Source organism: Oncorhynchus tshawytscha, linkage group LG09 (genome assembly GCF_018296145.1).
Source record: "Oncorhynchus tshawytscha isolate Ot180627B linkage group LG09, Otsh_v2.0, whole genome shotgun sequence".
In the NCBI taxonomy this organism is placed as follows: domain Eukaryota; kingdom Metazoa; phylum Chordata; class Actinopteri; order Salmoniformes; family Salmonidae; genus Oncorhynchus; species Oncorhynchus tshawytscha.
In genome coordinates, this window is record NC_056437.1 from 46989949 (window position 1) to 47008208 (window position 18260).

Consider the following 18260-nt stretch of genomic DNA (forward strand, 5'->3'; position numbering starts at 1 on the left):
AGCCTGCATTTCATTAACCTCGAAACTAGGGGGCACTATTTTTATTTTTTGAAAAATGACGTTCCCAAAGTAAACCGCCTATTTCTCAGGACCAGATGCTAGAATATGCATATAATGACAGTTTAGGATAGAAAACACTCTAAAGTTTCCAAAACTGTTAGAATAATGTCTGAGTATAACAGTACTCATATGGCAGGCAAAAACCTGAGAAAAATCCCACCAGGAAGTTGGAAATCTGAGGTTTGTAGTTTTTCAAGTGATTGCCTATCCAATATCCAGTGTAAATGGGGTCAGATTGCACTTCCTAAGGCTTCCAGTAGATGTCAACAGTCTTTAGAAAGTGGTTTCAGGCTTCTATTGTGAAAGGGGAGCGAATAAGAGCTGTTTCAACAATTGGTCAGGCTGAAGGCCTCAAGTTTAGTCTTGCGCATGGCCGTGAGCGCGTGCTCCGTTCCCTTTCTAATGACAATGGAATTGTCAGGTTGGAATATTATTGAAGATTTATGATAAAAACATCCTAAAGATTGATTCTATACATCGTTTGACATGTTTCTACGAACTTTAATGGAACTTTTAAAACCTTTTGTCTGGACTTAGTATTTGGACATATATGGACTTCAAAGAAAACAAACATTTATTGTGGAACTTGGATTCCTGGGAGTGCATTCCGATGAAGATCAAAGGTAAGTTTATATTTATGAAGCTATTTCTGACTTTTGTTGACTCCACAACTTGGCGGGTATCTGTATGGCTTGTTTTGGTGGCTGAGCGCTGTACTCAGATTATCGCATGGTGTGCTTTCGCCGTAAAGCTTTTTTGAAATCTGACACAGCGGCTGCATTAAGGAGAAGTGTACCTCTAATCCTATGTCTAACACTTGTATCTTTCATCAAAGTTTATGATGAGTATTTCTGTAAATTGATGTGGCTCTCTGTAAATTCACCGGATGTTTTGGAGGCAAAACATTACTGAATATAACGCGCCAATGTAAACTGAGATTTTGGATATAAATATGTACTTTATCGAACAAAACATACATGTATTGTGTAACATGAAGTCCTATGAGTGCCATCTGATGAAGATCATCAATTGTTAGTGATTCATTTTCTCTCTATTTCTGCTGTATTTTTTGTGACTAGGCGCTGATCTAACATAATCGCATGGTATGCTTTCGCCGTATAGCCTTTTTGAAATTGTACACTGTGGTCGGATTAACAAGAAGTAAATCTTTAAAATGGTGTATAATACTTGTCTGTTTGAGGAATTTTATTTATGAGATTTCTGTTGTTTGAATTTGGCGCCTTGTAATTTCTCTGGCTGATCAAATCAATCCTGGCAATGTGATTTGAGCCAAAATAAGTATTAATAGAAAAGTCAAATTCATACAAAGGTATGTGGACAACCCTTCAAATGAGTGGATTAGGCAATTTCAGCCATACACGTTGCTGACAGGTGTATAAAATCAAGCACACTGTCATGTACTCTCCATAGACAAACATTGGCAGTAAAATTGCCTTACTGAAGAGCTCAGTGACTTTCAATGTGGCATAGAATGCCACCTTCCCAACAAGTCAGTTCATCAAATTTCTGCCCTGCTAGAGCTGCCCCGGTCAACTGTAAGTACTGTTATTGTGAAGTGGAAACATCTAGGAGCAACAACGCTCAGCCGCGAAGTGGTATGCCACACAAGCTCACAGAACAAGACCGCTGAGTGCTGAAGTGTGCAGTGAGTAAAAATAATTTGTTCTCGGTTGCAACACTCATTACTGAGTTCCAAACCGTCTTTAGAAGCAACGTCAGCACAAAAACTGTTTGTTGGGAGCTTCATGAAATGGGTTTCCATGGCCGAGCAGCCACACACAAGCCTAAGATCTCCATGTGAAATCCCAAGCATTGGCTAGAGTGGTGTAAAGCTCGCTGCCATTGGACTCTGGAGCAGTGGAAACGCGTTCTCTGGAGTGATGAATCAAGCTTCACTGTCTGCCAGTCCGACAGATGAATCTGGATTTGGCGGATGCCAGGAGAACGCTACCTCCCCGAATGCATAGTGACAACTGCAAAGTTAGGTGGATGAGGAATAATGGTCTGGGGCTGCTTTTCATAGTTCGGGCTAGGCCCCTTAGTTCCAGTGAAGGGAAATCTAAACGCTACAGCATACAATGACATTTTAGATGATTCTGTGCTTCCAACTTTGTGGCAACAGTTTGGGGAACACCCTTTCCTGTTTCAGCATGACAATGCCCCCATAATAGAGAAATGCTTTGTCGAGAACTTGACTGGCCTGCACAGAACCCTGACCTCAACCCCACCGAACACCTTTGGGAAGAATTAGAACGCCTAATCTTCCAACAACAATGCCCGACCTCACTAATGCTCTTGCGGCTGAATGGAAGCAAGTCCCCGCAGCAATGTTCCAACATCTAGCGGGAAGCCTTCCCAGAAGAGTGGAGGCTGTTATAGCAGCAAAGGGGGAACCAACTCTATATTAATGCCCATGATTTTGGAATGAGATGTTCTACGAGCACGTGTCCACATACACTACATAACAAAAAGTATCTTGAACCCATAACCCATTAAATGCTGTCCTACAGGTGTCACAATTGCAATAAAAAGGCAATTTCTATATAAACAAACTTTAAATAGTTTCGCTAGATTTCTATTCAATAACAAATCCACCAAAATCTTCTATACTTGTCTACATATACATGTCTCTTACAATAACCATCAGATTGATCACAACTTGGGGTCACATGATGATATGCTGTGCGGTCCTCCCACTACGACTCAGTAAAGCATGCAGTTTATTAGGCTACAGATGGAAGTGCAGGGTGATGAGCTTGATGATATTTTCAAATAAATATTGAGGGTCTTATTCTAGTGACATGATCCATGCATTTAGCGGTTTGCTATTCTCTTCTCAGTTCATTTTCCCATGTTAATTGTATTTATATAAAATGAAGATGTTAATGTCATAACTCAACTCATCAGTATTTAGATTAACATGTCCGTTGACTTCTATTTACAATAAAAAAACACAAAATATTTCCCCTAAGAGTTGCTGTCACAGTATCAAATGTTTCAGTCGTGGAATTACAAATACACACAGTTAGAGGGCAAGTTTGTGTTCAGTTTCAGTTTAATCCATCTATGGTCCATTCCCTTGCAGAGATGTTGTCGGACTGACGTGCCCAAAGTAAACTGCCTGTTACTCAGGCCCAGAAGCCAGGATATGCATGTAAGTGGTGCCATTGCATAGAAAACACTTTGGAGTTGGTAGAAATGTTAAAATAATGTATGAGCCTATAACAAAATTGATATGGTGAGAGACAAATCCAAAGAAAAAACAACCAGATTGTTTTTTGAGAGAGAGCCCATGCTCTTCCAATGGAACGTATAGGGTCATATCCAAATCCAGGTCCCAGATTGCAATTACTGTGGTTTCCACTAGATGTCAACAGTCTTTGTTTCAGGCTTGTTTCTTACCAAACGAGGAATCATTTTGAGTATTAGCACTGGGAGTCAGAGTTGGAAATCAGTCTGTGCTCGTGCGACGAAGAGGACGTGCAGCTGCTAATTTTGCTTTCCTATTGAACATACTTCTTTCCGTATGAAATATTATAGTTTAATTACATTTTAGGGTACCTGAAGATTGAATCTAAAAATATTTGGACTTGTTTTAACAAAGTTTAGCGGTAGCTTTTTGGATTCATTTCTCTGCATGTTGAACGAGTGGATTACTCAAATCGATGGCGCCAACTAAACAGACTCTTTGGGATATAAAGAAGGATTTTTATCTAACAAAATGACATGTCGTAGCTGGGCCCCTTTGGATGACAAATCAGAGGAAGATTTTCAAAAAAGAAAGTAAATATTTAATCGCTATTTGTGATTTTATGAAGCCTGTGCTGGTTGAAAGATATTTTGATGTGGGGCGACGTCCTCAAACAATCACATGGCATGCTTTCGCTGTAATGCCTATTGTAAATCGGACAATTCAGTTAGATGAACAAGACTTTAAGCTTTTAACCGCTATAAGACACTTGTATGTACCTAAATGTTTAATATCCCACATTTATGATTATTTATTTGAATTGCGGTTTATTTATTTGAAAAGTTGTTGACAGGTGTCCGGCTGGTGAGACGCTTATTAATGTCATAACTCAACTCATCAGTATTTAAATGACATGTCCGTTGAGTTCTATTTACAGTAAGAACCACTGAAAATATTTCCCCTAAGAGTTGCTGTCACAGTATCAAATGTTTCAGTCGTGGAATTACAAATACACTCAGTTAGAGGGCAGGCTTGTATTCAGTTTCAGTTTAATCCGTCTATGGTCCATTCCCTTGCAGAGAAGTTGACACACCCCTATTGCCAAGGATTTGTCTTTTTGTAATAACATAGCAAAGTGAAGATGTTTCAGAGTAGACAGAGAGCATAAAGCAGGGGACTCCAGCTCCAGTCCTGGAGAACTACAGGGTATGCAGGTTGTTCCAGCCCCCTCCAAGAAGAAATGCATCACACAAGTCTGTGGAATTGAATACCTTTGACATTGACCTTAATGAGACAGAAGTGTATTACCCTACAAAAAACACCTGATTTAAACTAATTGTAGACCATTATTAGTTGATTATTTTAAGAGGTGTGTTAGTGCTGGCCTGAAGCAAAAGCCTTCATTTTTTTGTGTGTTATAGCCTGAATTCAAAATGGATTAAATATATGTTTTCTCTCACCCATCTACACACAATAATCTATAATGACAAAGTGAAATCATAAAAAAACATTTGCAAATGATTACAAATGAAATACAAAAATATTAAACGAACCCCTCAATACATGTTAGAAACACCTTTGGCAAAAATTACAGCTGTGAGTATTTCTGGGTAAGTCTCAAAAATTCTTCAAAGCTCTGTCAAGTTGGTTATTGATCATTGCTAGACAGCCATTTTCATGTCTTGTCATAGAATTTCAAGCCATTTAAAGTTAAAACTGTAACTATGCCACTCAGTAACATTTAATGTCATCTTGGTAAACAACTTCAGTGTATATTTGGCCTTGTGTTTTAGGTTATGGTCCTGGTGAATGTCTCCCAGTGTATTTTGGAAAGCAGACAACCAGGGTTTCCTCTAGGATTTGCCTGTGCTTAGCTTCATTCCATTTTTTTATTATCCAAAATAAACTGTGCCGGGATTTTTACAACTTTGGAGAATCTCTCATAAGATGAGTAAATGTAATGTAGAACAAACTTTTTTTTTTTTTTTAAATACTAGGGAAAAAAGTGGCTCGGGAAAAAGAGATGGATGGTAAAATATATTTCTGTCATGGGCATAGGAATTCAAAAGGTGTTATGATCCTACTGAAAAATTATCTACTGTTGAAGTCAGAAGTTTACATACACTTGAAGTCATTAAAACATGTTCTTCAACCACCCCAAAAATGTCTCGTTAACAAACAATAGTTTTGGCAAGTCGGTTAGGACATCTACTTTGTGCAGGATACAAGTAATTTTTCCAACAATTTTTCACATACAGATTATTTCACTTATAATATCACAATTCCAGTGGGTCAGAAGTTTACATACACTAAGTTGACTGTGCCTTTAAACAGCTTGGAGAATTCTAGAAAATGTCGTGGCTTTAGAAGCTTCTGATAGTCTAATTGACATCATTCAAGTCAATTGAAGGTGTACCTGTGGATGTATTTCAAAGCCTACCTTCAAACGCAGTGCCTCTTTTCTTGACATCATGGGGGAATCAAAATAAATCAGCCAAGACGTCAGAAAAACAATTTTAGACCTCCAAGTCTGGTTCATCCTCGGGAGCAATTTCCAAACGCCTGAAGGTACCACGTTCATCTGTACAAACAATAGTACGCAAGTATAAACACCATGGGACCACGCAGCCGTCATACCGCTCAGGAAGTAGACGCGTTCTGTCTCCTACAGATGAATGTACTTTGGTGCGAAAAGTGCAAATCAATCCCAGAACAGCAAAAGACCCCGTGAAGATGCTGGAGGACACAGATACAAAAGTATCTATATCCACAGTAAAACAAGTCCTATATCAACAAAACCTGAAAGGCCGCTCAGCAAGGAAGAAACCACTGCTCCAAAACCACCATAAAATAAGCCAGACTATGGTTTGTAACTGCACATGGGGACAAAGATCGTAATTTTTGGAGAAATGTCCTCTGGTCTGATGAAACAAAAATATAACCTTTTGGCCATAATGACCAGCGTTATGTTTGGAGGGAAAAGGGGGAGACTTGCAAGCCAAAGAACACTATCCCAACCGTGAAGCACGGGGGTGGCAGCATCAAATTGTGGGGGTGCTTTGCTGCAGGAGGGACTGGTGCACTTCACAAAATAGATGGCATCATGAGGGAGGTAAATTATGTGGCTGTATTGAAGCAAAATCTCAAGACATCAGTCAAGAAGTTAAAGCTTAGTTGCAAATGGGTCTTCCAAATGGACAATGAACCCAAGCATATTTCCAAAGTTGTGGCAAAATGGCTTAAGGACAACAAAGTCAAGGTATTGGAATGGCCATTACAAAGCCCTGACCTCAAACCTATAGAAAATTTGTGGCCAGAATTTAAAAGCGTGTGCGAGCAAGGAGGCCTACAATTCTGGCTCAGTTACACCAGCTATGTCAGGAGGAATGGGCCAGAATTCACCCAACTTATTGTGGGAAGCTTGTGGAAGGCTACCTGAAATGTTTGACCCAAGTTAAACAATTTAAAGGCAATGCTACCAAATACTAATTCAATGTATGTAAACTTCTGACCCACTTGGAATGTGATGAAAGAAATATAAGCTGAAATAAATCAGTCTCTACTATTATTCTGACATGTCACATTCTTAAAATAAACTGGTGATCCAGCTGACCTAAAACAGGGAATTGTTACTCGGATTAAATGTCAGGAATTGTGAAAAACTGAGTATAAATGTATTTGGCTAAGGTGTATGTAAACTACCGACTTCAACTGTAGATCTTGAGGTGCAATCGGTTAAAATAGATCCTCAAGGAAGATGGATTGCCTTGAATATACTACTTGATGATAAACAGATGTGGCTCGTAATATTGATGATAAACTTCTTTGAAAATATTTACAATAATCGAATTAGTCTCCAAGATAGAAATGATTATACTATTATGGTAGGGTACTACAACACAGTATTAAGTACATCAATAGACTGTAAACTACCAATTATCACCCTCTGGTACTCAGAGACGGGTTTGCCCCCCCCCCTCCCTCCTTTGTGGGCTATACTCTGCCTTGTCTCAGGATGGTAAGTTGGTGGTTGAAGATATCCCTCTAGTGGTGTGGAGGCTGTGCTTTGGCAAAGTGGGTGGGGTTATATCCTTCCTGTTTGGCCCTGTCCGGGGGTGTCCTCGGATGGTGCCACAGTGTCTCCTGACCCCTCCTGTCTCAGCCTCCAGTATTTATGCTGCAGTAGTTTGTGTCGGGGGGCTAGGGACAGTTTGTTATATCTGGAGTACTTCTCCTGTCTTATTCGGTGTCCTGTGTGAATTTAAGTGTGCTCTCTCTAATTCTCTCTTTCTCTCTCTCTCTCTCGGAGGACCTGAGCCCTAGGACCATGCCTCAGGACTACCTGACATGATGACTCCTTGCTGTCCCCAGTCCACCTGGCCGTGCTGCTGCTCCAGTTTCAACTGTTCTGCCTTATTATTATTATTGGACCATGCTGGTCATTTATGAACATTTGAACATCTTGGCCATGTTCTGTTATAATCTCCACCCGGCACAGCCAGAAGAGGACTGGCCACCCCACATAGCCTGGTTCCTCTCTAGGTTTCTTCCTAGGTTTTGGCCTTTCTAGGGAGTTTTTCATAGCCACCGTGCTTCTACACCTGCATTGCTTGCTGTTTGGGGTTTTAGGCTGGGTTTCTGTACAGCACTTTGAGATATCAGCTGATCTATGAAGGGCTATATAAATACATTTGATTTGATTAAAAATATTATGGACACGCTGGAATTGATTGATATTTGAAGGCTTAAAAACCCGGACCTTGCAAAATATACTTGGAATTCGTAACAGATTTATTTTCCTGCACAATACAGGTTCAGTGGTCCAACATATCATATGGGATGCCTAAAATGTGCCTTTGGAGGCTACTCAATTCAGTTTTCATAAAAAAATATATAATGGTTTCTGTCAATTTGACTTACTACAGAAATAGAAAAACTAAAATGTTGAAAAATATACTACTGAAGCACTGAACATTCTAGACGCAAGTTTTTCACAAGCATATAAACACAACCAAAAATAACGTACAGAAAATAGGTTTTGAATTAATAAATATTTGTATGCAAAATGTTCTCGTCAAGTTCTTCCAACCTCACTTTATGAATGCCTCGATGGCATTCCCATAGAGATATATCAAACTTCTTATGAACTACTGTTTCATCCACTGATATCATGTTTTAATTACTTGTACTGTATATAAATGGCAAACTATCGGACACACCAAAAGAGGGACCGATCTCTCTCTTACTGGAGCAGGAGCCAGGGGGGCAGTACAAAGACCCAGTATCTCCCAAAAAAGTAGGCCCCTAAACCTTCAATGTTGCAACACAAAAATGTTGGCAAAATGTATTGCTCATAGAATGAAAAAGTTCCTACCGGATATTACTCATCAGAATCAGACAGGATTCTCAAAAGGAAGATATTTTGGAGACAACATTAGACAATTACTAGAAATAATTTAAAACTATGAAAATACATGGAAACCAGGTAAAATCTTTCAATATAGTATGTCTAGAATCAGTTTTTACAGTGCCTTCGGAAAGTATTCAGACCCCTTGACTTTTTCCACATTTTGTTACGTTACATCCGTATTCTAAAATTGATTAAAGAAAACAATTTCTTCAGCAATCTACACACAATACCCCATAATGACAAAGCGAAAACACAGGTTTTTAGAAATATTTGCAAATGTATTAAAAATAATGACAGAGCTCTAGAGGTCCTCCATGGAGATGGGAGAACCTTCCAGAAGGACAACCATCTCTGCAGCACTCCACCAATAGGCCTTTATGGTAGAGTGGCCAGACCGAAGCCACTCCTCCAGTGACAGCCCGCTTGGAGTTTGGCAAAAGGCACCTAAAGACTCAGACCATGAGAAACAATTCTCTGTTCTGAAACGATTCTCTGTTCTGATAAAACAAGATTGAAATCTTTGGCCTGAATGCCAAGGGCCACAAAAAAAACCTGGCACCATCCCTACAATAAAGCATGGCGGTGGCTCTGGCTGGGTCACTCAAGGACATTCAGAGACTTGTACCAAAGCCACTCCTGCGTTGTCTTGGCTGTGTGCTTAGGGTCGTTGTCCTGTTGGAAAGTGAACCTTCGCCCCAGTCTGAGATCATGAGCGCTGTGGAGCAGGTTTTCATCAAGGATCTCTCCGTACTTTGCTCCGTTCATCTTTCCCTCGATCCCGACTAGTCACCCAGTCCCTTCCACTGAAAAGAATCCCCACAGCATGATGCTGTGATTAATGGGCAAATGTTGCACAATCCAGATGTGGAAAGTGCTTAAAGACTTACCCAGAAAGACTCAGCCATAACCGCTGTGCTTCTACAATGTATTGATTTTTCAATAAATTTGCAAAGATTTCTAAAAAATATGTTTTCACTTTGTCATTATGGGGTATTGTGTGTAGATGTGTGCGAGAAACAAATACATTTAGAATTCAGTCCATAAAACAACAATGTGGAATAAGTCAAGTGGTATGAATTCTTTCTGAAGGCAGTTTTCCAGCAGGCTACTAAAGAGAGCCACATCCAATGTTAAAAAGGGGTCTCTGCTGTTATGCAGATTAAAACCAACCCTTTCCGGTGGATTGACAATGGAACCCTGTTTAAAGTATCCACCTTTCTAAATGAAGCCATACAGCGTTGATTACCATTCCAATTTCATCCTCCAGAAGAGGCTGGCCAAATATCGAATCTCCAATGTACTTACTGATAGAGGATAGACACATTTTCTTGGAAAAAATGTACAAGGTTATAAGGAAGGGATCATGTTTATGAATGACATTTGTAAATAAGGATGGTAAAATGTTGTCATAAAAGCAATTAACAAAGGTATATATATATAAGCAACTCATTGCAGCTCTGCCACAAAAATGGAAGATGAAATTACTCAAAAGAGAAAAGAATAAATGTGTTTGTCTGCCGCCAATCAAAAACCATGCATGGCTTAAAATTATTAGTATAAATCATAATATATATATATATATATATATATAGCAGTTTTAGTTAAGGTTGAGAGGTTTGACAACTATACCGCATAAAGTTCAAGATAGTTGTGAACAGATTGTTTTATGTCCCAATACGATGGCGTCGGGTTTATGAAGTGATATACAAAACATTTGATTCATCAATCTGTTCTTTCCTATTTAAACTATTATATAAAATTTTCACCACAAAAATAATGCTATATGGGGCATTAAACAGTCGGCCCTGTGCAGACTGCAACAAAGAAACAGAACCAATAGATCATCAGTAGGGTGATGATTTAGGATCAGGTCCCCCCTGTCCATATAACTGTATTAATTATGATTTAAAGGGCAAAACCGATCCTAGATCAGCACTCCTACTTTGAGACGTTTTGTGAATACAGGCCCTGTTGCCTGTCATTGTGACCTCTTCCACTCACAGACGTATATTGTACATACATGGTCTATGCTTCCAACTCAATATTGCACCCCTACCTTCACTGTCACCACCATGAAAGAGCGGAACGACACTCTGGGCTCGTGTCATTTGGGTGGGAAATTTCGAAAGAGAGAAACAGTGCTTGGAACCCCAACACACATAGTAATATAAATGTGCCATGTATTATTTACATATTAAGAGGTAATATCAATCTAATCTTTGTAAAGTGAGCATAGCAAAAATACAGTTTTACAAAAGAAAAAGGCACAATCATTCGGCCATTCGGTGCAAAAGTAAGATGAAATAGGAGAAATATTTATCTTTTTTTTTTACCATAGAACCAACAGAATTATGCAAACAACCACCTGAGTGTTAACAAAATGAACAAACAGAGAGGGAGAGATTTTTCTTCACATGCTGTCACATTCCCAAACGATCAATACAGCAGCCTCGCAGGCAATGCGATAGTGTTCAAAGGTACAAAACATTGTCCAGAAGAAAGATTGACATTCTTGTAGCATCCACAGTTTTTTTCCCCCCCAAGAAAAAACAGCAGTATCATTAAGCAGTCATTTCCTGACTTACCAATCACATTTGCATGCATTTTTGTTATAATATCCTTTTGTTTTGTACAAAGGCAAACAGATAAAAAAAAATGTCACAAGTTAGCTGTTGCGACTGTATATGCATTCAAGAAAGAGACCACCTTGCTTGCCTGCCTGACGCCCTGTAGAATTAAGGAAGAGATTGGGTTGGACCTTGGTGTCCAAAACAACTTCTAGTTGGTACTGTAGAGGGGGTGAATATTGGACTGCCAGCACTGCCACAAAGCCAATGAGAGTTAGCATTTCACAAATCACTGTCCACACATAGCCTCTGCCGAGTCCCCAACAACCAGATGTTCTGGTTTTCAGGGGAAATGGAAAGAGAGACTTCCACTGTAGGATGTTAACAAGGAACCACTCCATCTTAACTCCTCCACATTTACTGGATTGGTTGAACAGTGCAGAAGGGAACCTCACCCAAAAGTTTTCTTCTCGTCAAGGCCCGTATGTAGGGGATCGAGTTTCAGGTGTTTATTTTACTCCTGCAACGTTAGGTTAGTCCACACCAGGCCAGAGAGACCGTAATGCTCAGATTGACAAGTGCAATATTTTACCGCGTCTTGACTAAACTTTGAACATGAAGTAGTAACAAGAAGTCTACCTGGGTTTGTCAATGAAGATGGAAAATATACCCCTTGGGAGCTTTTTCTTGAAATTAAGCTCACAGCATTTTTAAGAATGAAATGGGACATGTCTTTACATTTTTCAAGTAAGACATAAGCTTTGACAAAACAACACTAAGGGTAAAATAAATTATAACACAACATTAAACAACTTATAATCATGTAATGTCATAGTTGTTATCAGTGGTGTAAAGTACTTAATAAGTAAAAATACTTTAAAGTACTACTTAAGTAGTTTTTTTGGGGTATCTGTACTTTATTTTACTATTTATATTTTTGACAACTTTTACTCCACTACTTTCCAAAAGAAAATACATGTACTTTTCCCCTGACACCTGGTCATCCCTACTGCATCTGATCTGGCGAACTCACTAAACACAAATGCTTTGTTTGTAAATTATGTCTGAGTGTTGGAGTGTACACCTGGCTATCTGGAAATTTCAAAAACAAGAAAATCGTGCTGTTTGGTTTGCTTTATATAAGGAATTTAAAATGATTTCTACTTTTACTTTTGATAAGTATATTTTAGCAATTAGATTTACTTTTGATACTTAAGTATATTTATAAAACCAAATACTTTTAGACTTTTACTCAAGTAGGATTTTATTGGATGACTTCCATTTTACTTGAGTCATTTTCTATTAAGGTATCTTTACTTTTACTCAAGTATGACAATTGGGTACTTTTTCCACCACTGGTTGTTAGCTGTTATGCAGTGGAAAACACTAGCAATACATGTACAGTTATTACCTATTGTGTAAGAATTGGCCAGTTTAATATTTCACAATTAAAAGGACAATTCTCGGTCGCGTTCACAGACACACATACAGCACAAATATGCGCGCGCACACAAACATACATTTTAGGGCAACAATAAAAAGGTGAACATAAAATGATTAATTAATATCAAAAACGACTTTGATTTCAAAATATAAGCATGAAGTGAGTTGAGCCATATTGCCTTCTCATCATTAATAATTAAACAGCCAATGAGGAAATGTAAAAATATAGATTTATGGTAATATTCCACCTCAGGCAACGTCATAAAAACAGTTTGCCATTAGGCTGCAGAAGTTCAATTCTCTTCCTCCCATGCTATCCAACGCAACTCTGATATTTATCAGACCTTGAGTTTTATGCATGAACTAGTTCAATAACACACAGCACCCTACATTCATCTGATATACTGACTGGGGTGGCATACATTTTACACTACTTAAAAAACAACTGAAACACATAAGCAACGAGATACAGTACTTAGAGCTAGCATATTAAAATGCCCTGCCCCCTCCCCTTCCACATTTCCCTCCCTTAGCCCAAACCCTTCATCACAGGATTAGACATTTGCAATGACCTGAAAGTAGGCTCTCTATAAAACACATTACTTGGGTCTTTAGCCCCCTTTCTCTGGCAAACATGAACTTCAGAGGAACAGCAGAGGTGTGTGGAGCTGCATCCTAGACTTTAAACAATACATATACTTTTTAGAGCAGTGTCTGAAGTAAATAATCCACCCTTTTCTCCTTTCATTTCAACAAAGTGCACACTCCCCACAATCTGCCAATAAACTGCTGCCAGTAAACCTAGTGAATATGCATCGCCGGACAGCAAACCACAGAAATAGATTCTCATCTCATTCTAGTTCTGTGCAGCAAAGCCCTAAAGACACAGCACATTATCAGAAAGGGATAGAAGATACCAGATGAGACCAAAACCTTAGGATAGAAATACAGAAAAGAAGAGCTTTGATTTGTTAAACGTCTCTGGAAACGGGAAAGCTGGAGTGTGTATTAGTCGATCAAGGCTGAACTTCTGTCCACAGTAGGTAGTGGGGAGGGGCCATTAGTCATTGAATGTTGTACCAGGAAGTTCATTGGTCAGTGTGTGCCATCGCTCAATTTTCTTGTCCTTGTTTTTGAGACAGTCAAACCAGTGTTTGAGCCTCTCCCCGTTTGCGCTGATGCCCAGGGACACACCACCTGAGACCGGGGATGGCAGAACAGTAGAAAAGGGTTAGAACGCAACACATTGATGGACGACAGAAACTAAATAGTTTGAACTAACACAATACCCAAAAGACAATCACAACTGTTCTCTGAATACTAGTAGTATAGTAGAATAGGCCTCTTTGAAGTGAGACTGGTGACCAATGTTTAAACCTGAGAATGCAAGCGTTTTATGTGTTCAACCTTGTTCTTATCAATTGTTGGACATGAACAATATAAAACTCTGAGCACATTATCATTTTCTAGCATGACAGCTACTTTTTTTATATAGCTTTCACATAGATACATTACTCTCTTCTCGCTATTTAAACCGTCATTAGGCCATCTTGTCCAAAAATGATGTTGATATATGTTAGCCCAGCTAATAAAATGTCCATGACAATGAACTCAGCTCTATTGTAGATATGAGTGTCTATATAGGCTAGGCCATTCAGTCAATAGCATGTGTTACAGAATGGACAGGAAAGCACGATCAGATGTAGTGTCTTTTATGGCATCGGCTTCATAAGTTATGAAGCAAGCAGGAGGCTTCACCTCAGTGGATTCCTGGAGTAGCTCCGCCCTCTACTGGACACTTGGTGAACTTAGACAGACCGGTCAATGTACCCTTGTGACAAGGTAAGCTAGATAGCGATTATAAAAACACATATAAAACGTTGTAGGTGTAACCTACATGTAGGAAAGTGTACACCTCCATGCAGCCTCATATGCTAAGGTATTATTAGGCCCCAGCAGTGTGTTTGTGAAGAAAACTGAACAAGTTCCACAGACATGTGACTAACAGAAATTGAATAAATGTGTCCCTGAACAAAGGGGGGATCAAAATGAAAAGTAACAGTCAGTATCTGGTGTGGCTACCAGCTGTATTAAGTACTGCAGCGCCTCTCCTCCTCATGGACTGCACCAGATGTGCCAGTTCTTGCTGTGAGATGTTACCCCACTCTTCCACCAAGGCAAGTTCCCGGACATTTCTGGGGGGAGTAGCCCTCACCCTCCGATCCAACAGGTCCTAGACGTGCTCAATGGGATTGAGATTCGGGCTCTTCGCTGGCCATGGCAGAACACTGACATTCCTGCAGGAAATCACGCACAGAACGAGCAATATGGCTGGTGGCATTGTCATGCTTGAGGATCATGTCAGGATGAGCCTGCAGGAAGGGTACCACATGAGGGAGGAGGATGTCTTCCCTGTAACTCACAGCATTGAGATTGCCTGCAGTGACAACAAGCTCAGTCCGATGATGCTGTGACACACCGCCCCAGGCCATGATGGACCCTCCACCTCCAAATCAATCCCGCTCCAGAGTACAGGCCTCAGTGTAACACTAATTCCTTCGACGATAAATGCAAATTCGACCATAACCCCTGGTGAGACAAAACTGCGACTCATCAGTGAAGAGCACTTTTTGCCAGTCCTGTCTGGTCCAGTGACGGTGGGTTTGTGCCCATAGGCGACGTTGTTGCCAGTGATGTCTGGTGAGGACCTGTCTTACAACAGGCCTACAAGCCTCAGTCCAGCCTCTCTCAGACTATTGTGCACAGTCTGAACACTGATGGAGGGATTGTGCGGTCCTTGGTGTAACTCGGACAGTTGATGTTGCCATCCTATACCTGTCCCGCAGGTGTGATGTTCGGATGTACCGATCCTGTGCAGGTGTTGTTACACGTGGTCTGCCACTGCGAGGACGATCAGCTGTGTGTCCTGTCTCCCTGTAGCGCTGTCTTAGGCGTCTCAATGTACGGACATTGCAATTTATTGCCCTGCCTACATCTGCAGTCCTCATGCCTCCTTGCAGCATGCCTAAGGCACGTTCACACAGATGAACAGGAACCCTGGGTTATCTTTCTTTTGGTGTTTTTCAGAGTCAGTAGAAAGGCCTCTTTAGTGTCCTAAGTTTTCATAACTGTGACCTTAATTGCCTACCGTCTGTAAGATGTTAGTGTCTTAACGACCGTTCCACAGGTGCATGTTCATTAATTGTTTATGGTTCATTGAACAAGCATGGGAAACAGTGTGTAAACATTTTACAATGAAGATCTGTGAAGTTATTTGGATGTTTACGAATGCTCTTTGAAAGACAGGGTCCTGGAAAAAGGGAGTTTTTTTTGTTGTTGCTGAGTTTACAATATACCACACCCCATTCCATGAATTAAACTTTGACCTAATAGGACATTCACCGTCACAGGACACCATAACCCACTTACCCCAAGGCGGCTTCACTTACCCTGTCCCTATGCTCAACTTACCTCATACCCGGGGTAAGTTGTTCCAAGAGACCACTTTTGTTGGAAAAGCTATGTTTTCAAAACTGTTATGTTTACATGGATTCTGATTATTTCCAGGCATATACAACATCCTGAAATATATGTCGATATCTTTGTTAGAAAGAATACAAATATATTCTTTGACGTAGTGATGCTGAATGTGAAAAATAGCTCAACATACCCCACTCTCCCCTACACAATAGCTAAAGTGGATGAGTGAACAGCTCAAACTCCTGATGAGTGCTGAGGACTCTTGAGGAGTGCAGGAATGGGATTTTTGTTAGGGATTCAGAAAAAGTTGGATCACTGTCACTTCAAGTTCATCTCTTCGCCCACCAACCACATGTCGGCATGACAACTTGACAAGCTTGTAGCCTGGCTGGCATGCATCAAGGGTCAGTGTCTCGTGCTTCTTCCTCACCACTCAGTTGTTTGTTGTTGTCATTTGGGTCCAAGTTTGTGGCCCTGGGCAGCTATCAGGACAAATGGAGGCCTCTGGTGGGTGAGTAGGTGTTGTGAACAGAAGACCCAGGGGGAGCCTGGGCCGGAGTGTCACCGGTGTTGTTGCAGCCACCTACACGTTTTTGAACTGTTCAGGTCACTACACTTGGTAACATGGTCACCTGCTTAGTGCTTACCTATGAAATCATTGGACTTGCCGATGTCGTAATCCCACACAGTTACCTCCAGGGTTTTCTTGCTGAGGTCGGCGTATTTGATTTCGTAGAAGAACTCCTACAAAAAAATATGTAAAAATGTGACTGGCCATACAGCTTCATACAGGCAGCAAGGTTATCCCCAAAAAGCCAGTAAGATTCCACAAGAAACATAATCAAAGGAATTATATTTAAATAATATTTTAAACAATGTTATCAGTGACAATCAATTACCGATACGGCCTACAATTAATCATGCTGACAGAAGAGAATCAATATTATTATAATTTCTTTATTTAATTTGACCCCTTTTTATCCCCAATTTCATGATATCCAGTTGGTATTTACAGTCCCATTCGCTGCAACTCCCGTACCGACTCGGGAGAGGCGAAGGTCGAGAGCCATGCGTCCTCTGAAACACGACGCTGCCAAGCCGCACTGCTTCTTGACACACTGCTCGCTTAACCTGGAAGCCAGCCTCATCAATGTGTCAGAGGAAACACCGTACAACACCGGACCGTGTCAGCGTGCATGTGCCCGGCCAGCCACAGGAGTCGCTAGAGCGCGATGGGACAAGGACATCCCGGATGGCCAAACCCTCCCCTAACCTGGACAACGCTGGGTTGTGCGTTGCCTCATGGGTCTTCCGGTCGCAGCCAGCTGCGACACAGCCCGGGATCGTACTTGGATCTGTAGTGACGCCTCAAGCACTGCAGTGCCTTAGACTGCTGAACCACTCAGAAGGCCACAAAGATAATACATTTTGGTATCAATCCATCAATACTCAAGGTTATATGTTCGACTTATTGAACCAAAACGTCTTCTGAATGCAGTGGAAGCCCAGGTCACCTAATCTCGAGCCGAAAGGCCAACAGGCAACAGGATGGAAATGGGTACGAAAGGAAATGTCAGTGGAAATGTTAAGTCACAGGCCTCGCGTGTTCCGGGAGGACGCCACTCAATGCCACAGTCTAACGCTAAATTAGGTCTTTGTTGGTGGTCTGAACGTGGTCTGAATGTGGGGTCTCTCTGGAGCATAGTAACAGATGAATGGGAGAATGTTTGTGGGACATTCAGAGAAAAAGAGGCAGGCTCAGGAGAGGGGGGAAATATACTTTTACTACAGTCAAGTTGGCCTCTCAATGAGAGTTAACAGAGGGCTGATCTGAAGGTTGCTCACCTCATCATCAATGCATTTGGTTAAAAAATGTACACTATTGTGTAATAAAGGCCACCCAGGTAGATACAGGGGGACAGATAAAAGATAAATATGGGGAGAGGTGATATCTGCTGTCGGTAAGAAGGGTAAATGTACAATGAGTCAGCATTAAAAGTTTTGGCCTTCGATGGTGACATTAAGCGGTAAATGCTTTAATTGATCAATATGAAAAAGTTCCAAACCTCTCAGCCAATAACAGCTAAAT

General features: G+C 40.6%; 1 protein-coding gene across 6 annotated transcripts in view; it reads right to left on the reverse strand.

The window, feature by feature from the left end:
* Nucleotides 1-12903: 12903 nt before the first annotated feature.
* The window catches only part of LOC112258064 (double C2-like domain-containing protein beta), a 310407-nt gene continuing 305050 nt past the window's right edge, over nucleotides 12904-18260 (reverse strand). For all 6 annotated transcript variants that reach the window (XM_042326975.1, XM_042326974.1, XM_042326973.1 and 3 more), the window contains 2 exons: nucleotides 16819-16915; nucleotides 12904-13888 (listed from right to left, as the gene is read on the reverse strand). In XM_042326975.1, the coding sequence (XP_042182909.1) occupies nucleotides 13752-13888; nucleotides 16819-16915 (234 nt within the window). In that variant the 3' untranslated portion in view covers nucleotides 12904-13751. The remainder of the gene's footprint in view (nucleotides 13889-16818; nucleotides 16916-18260) is intronic.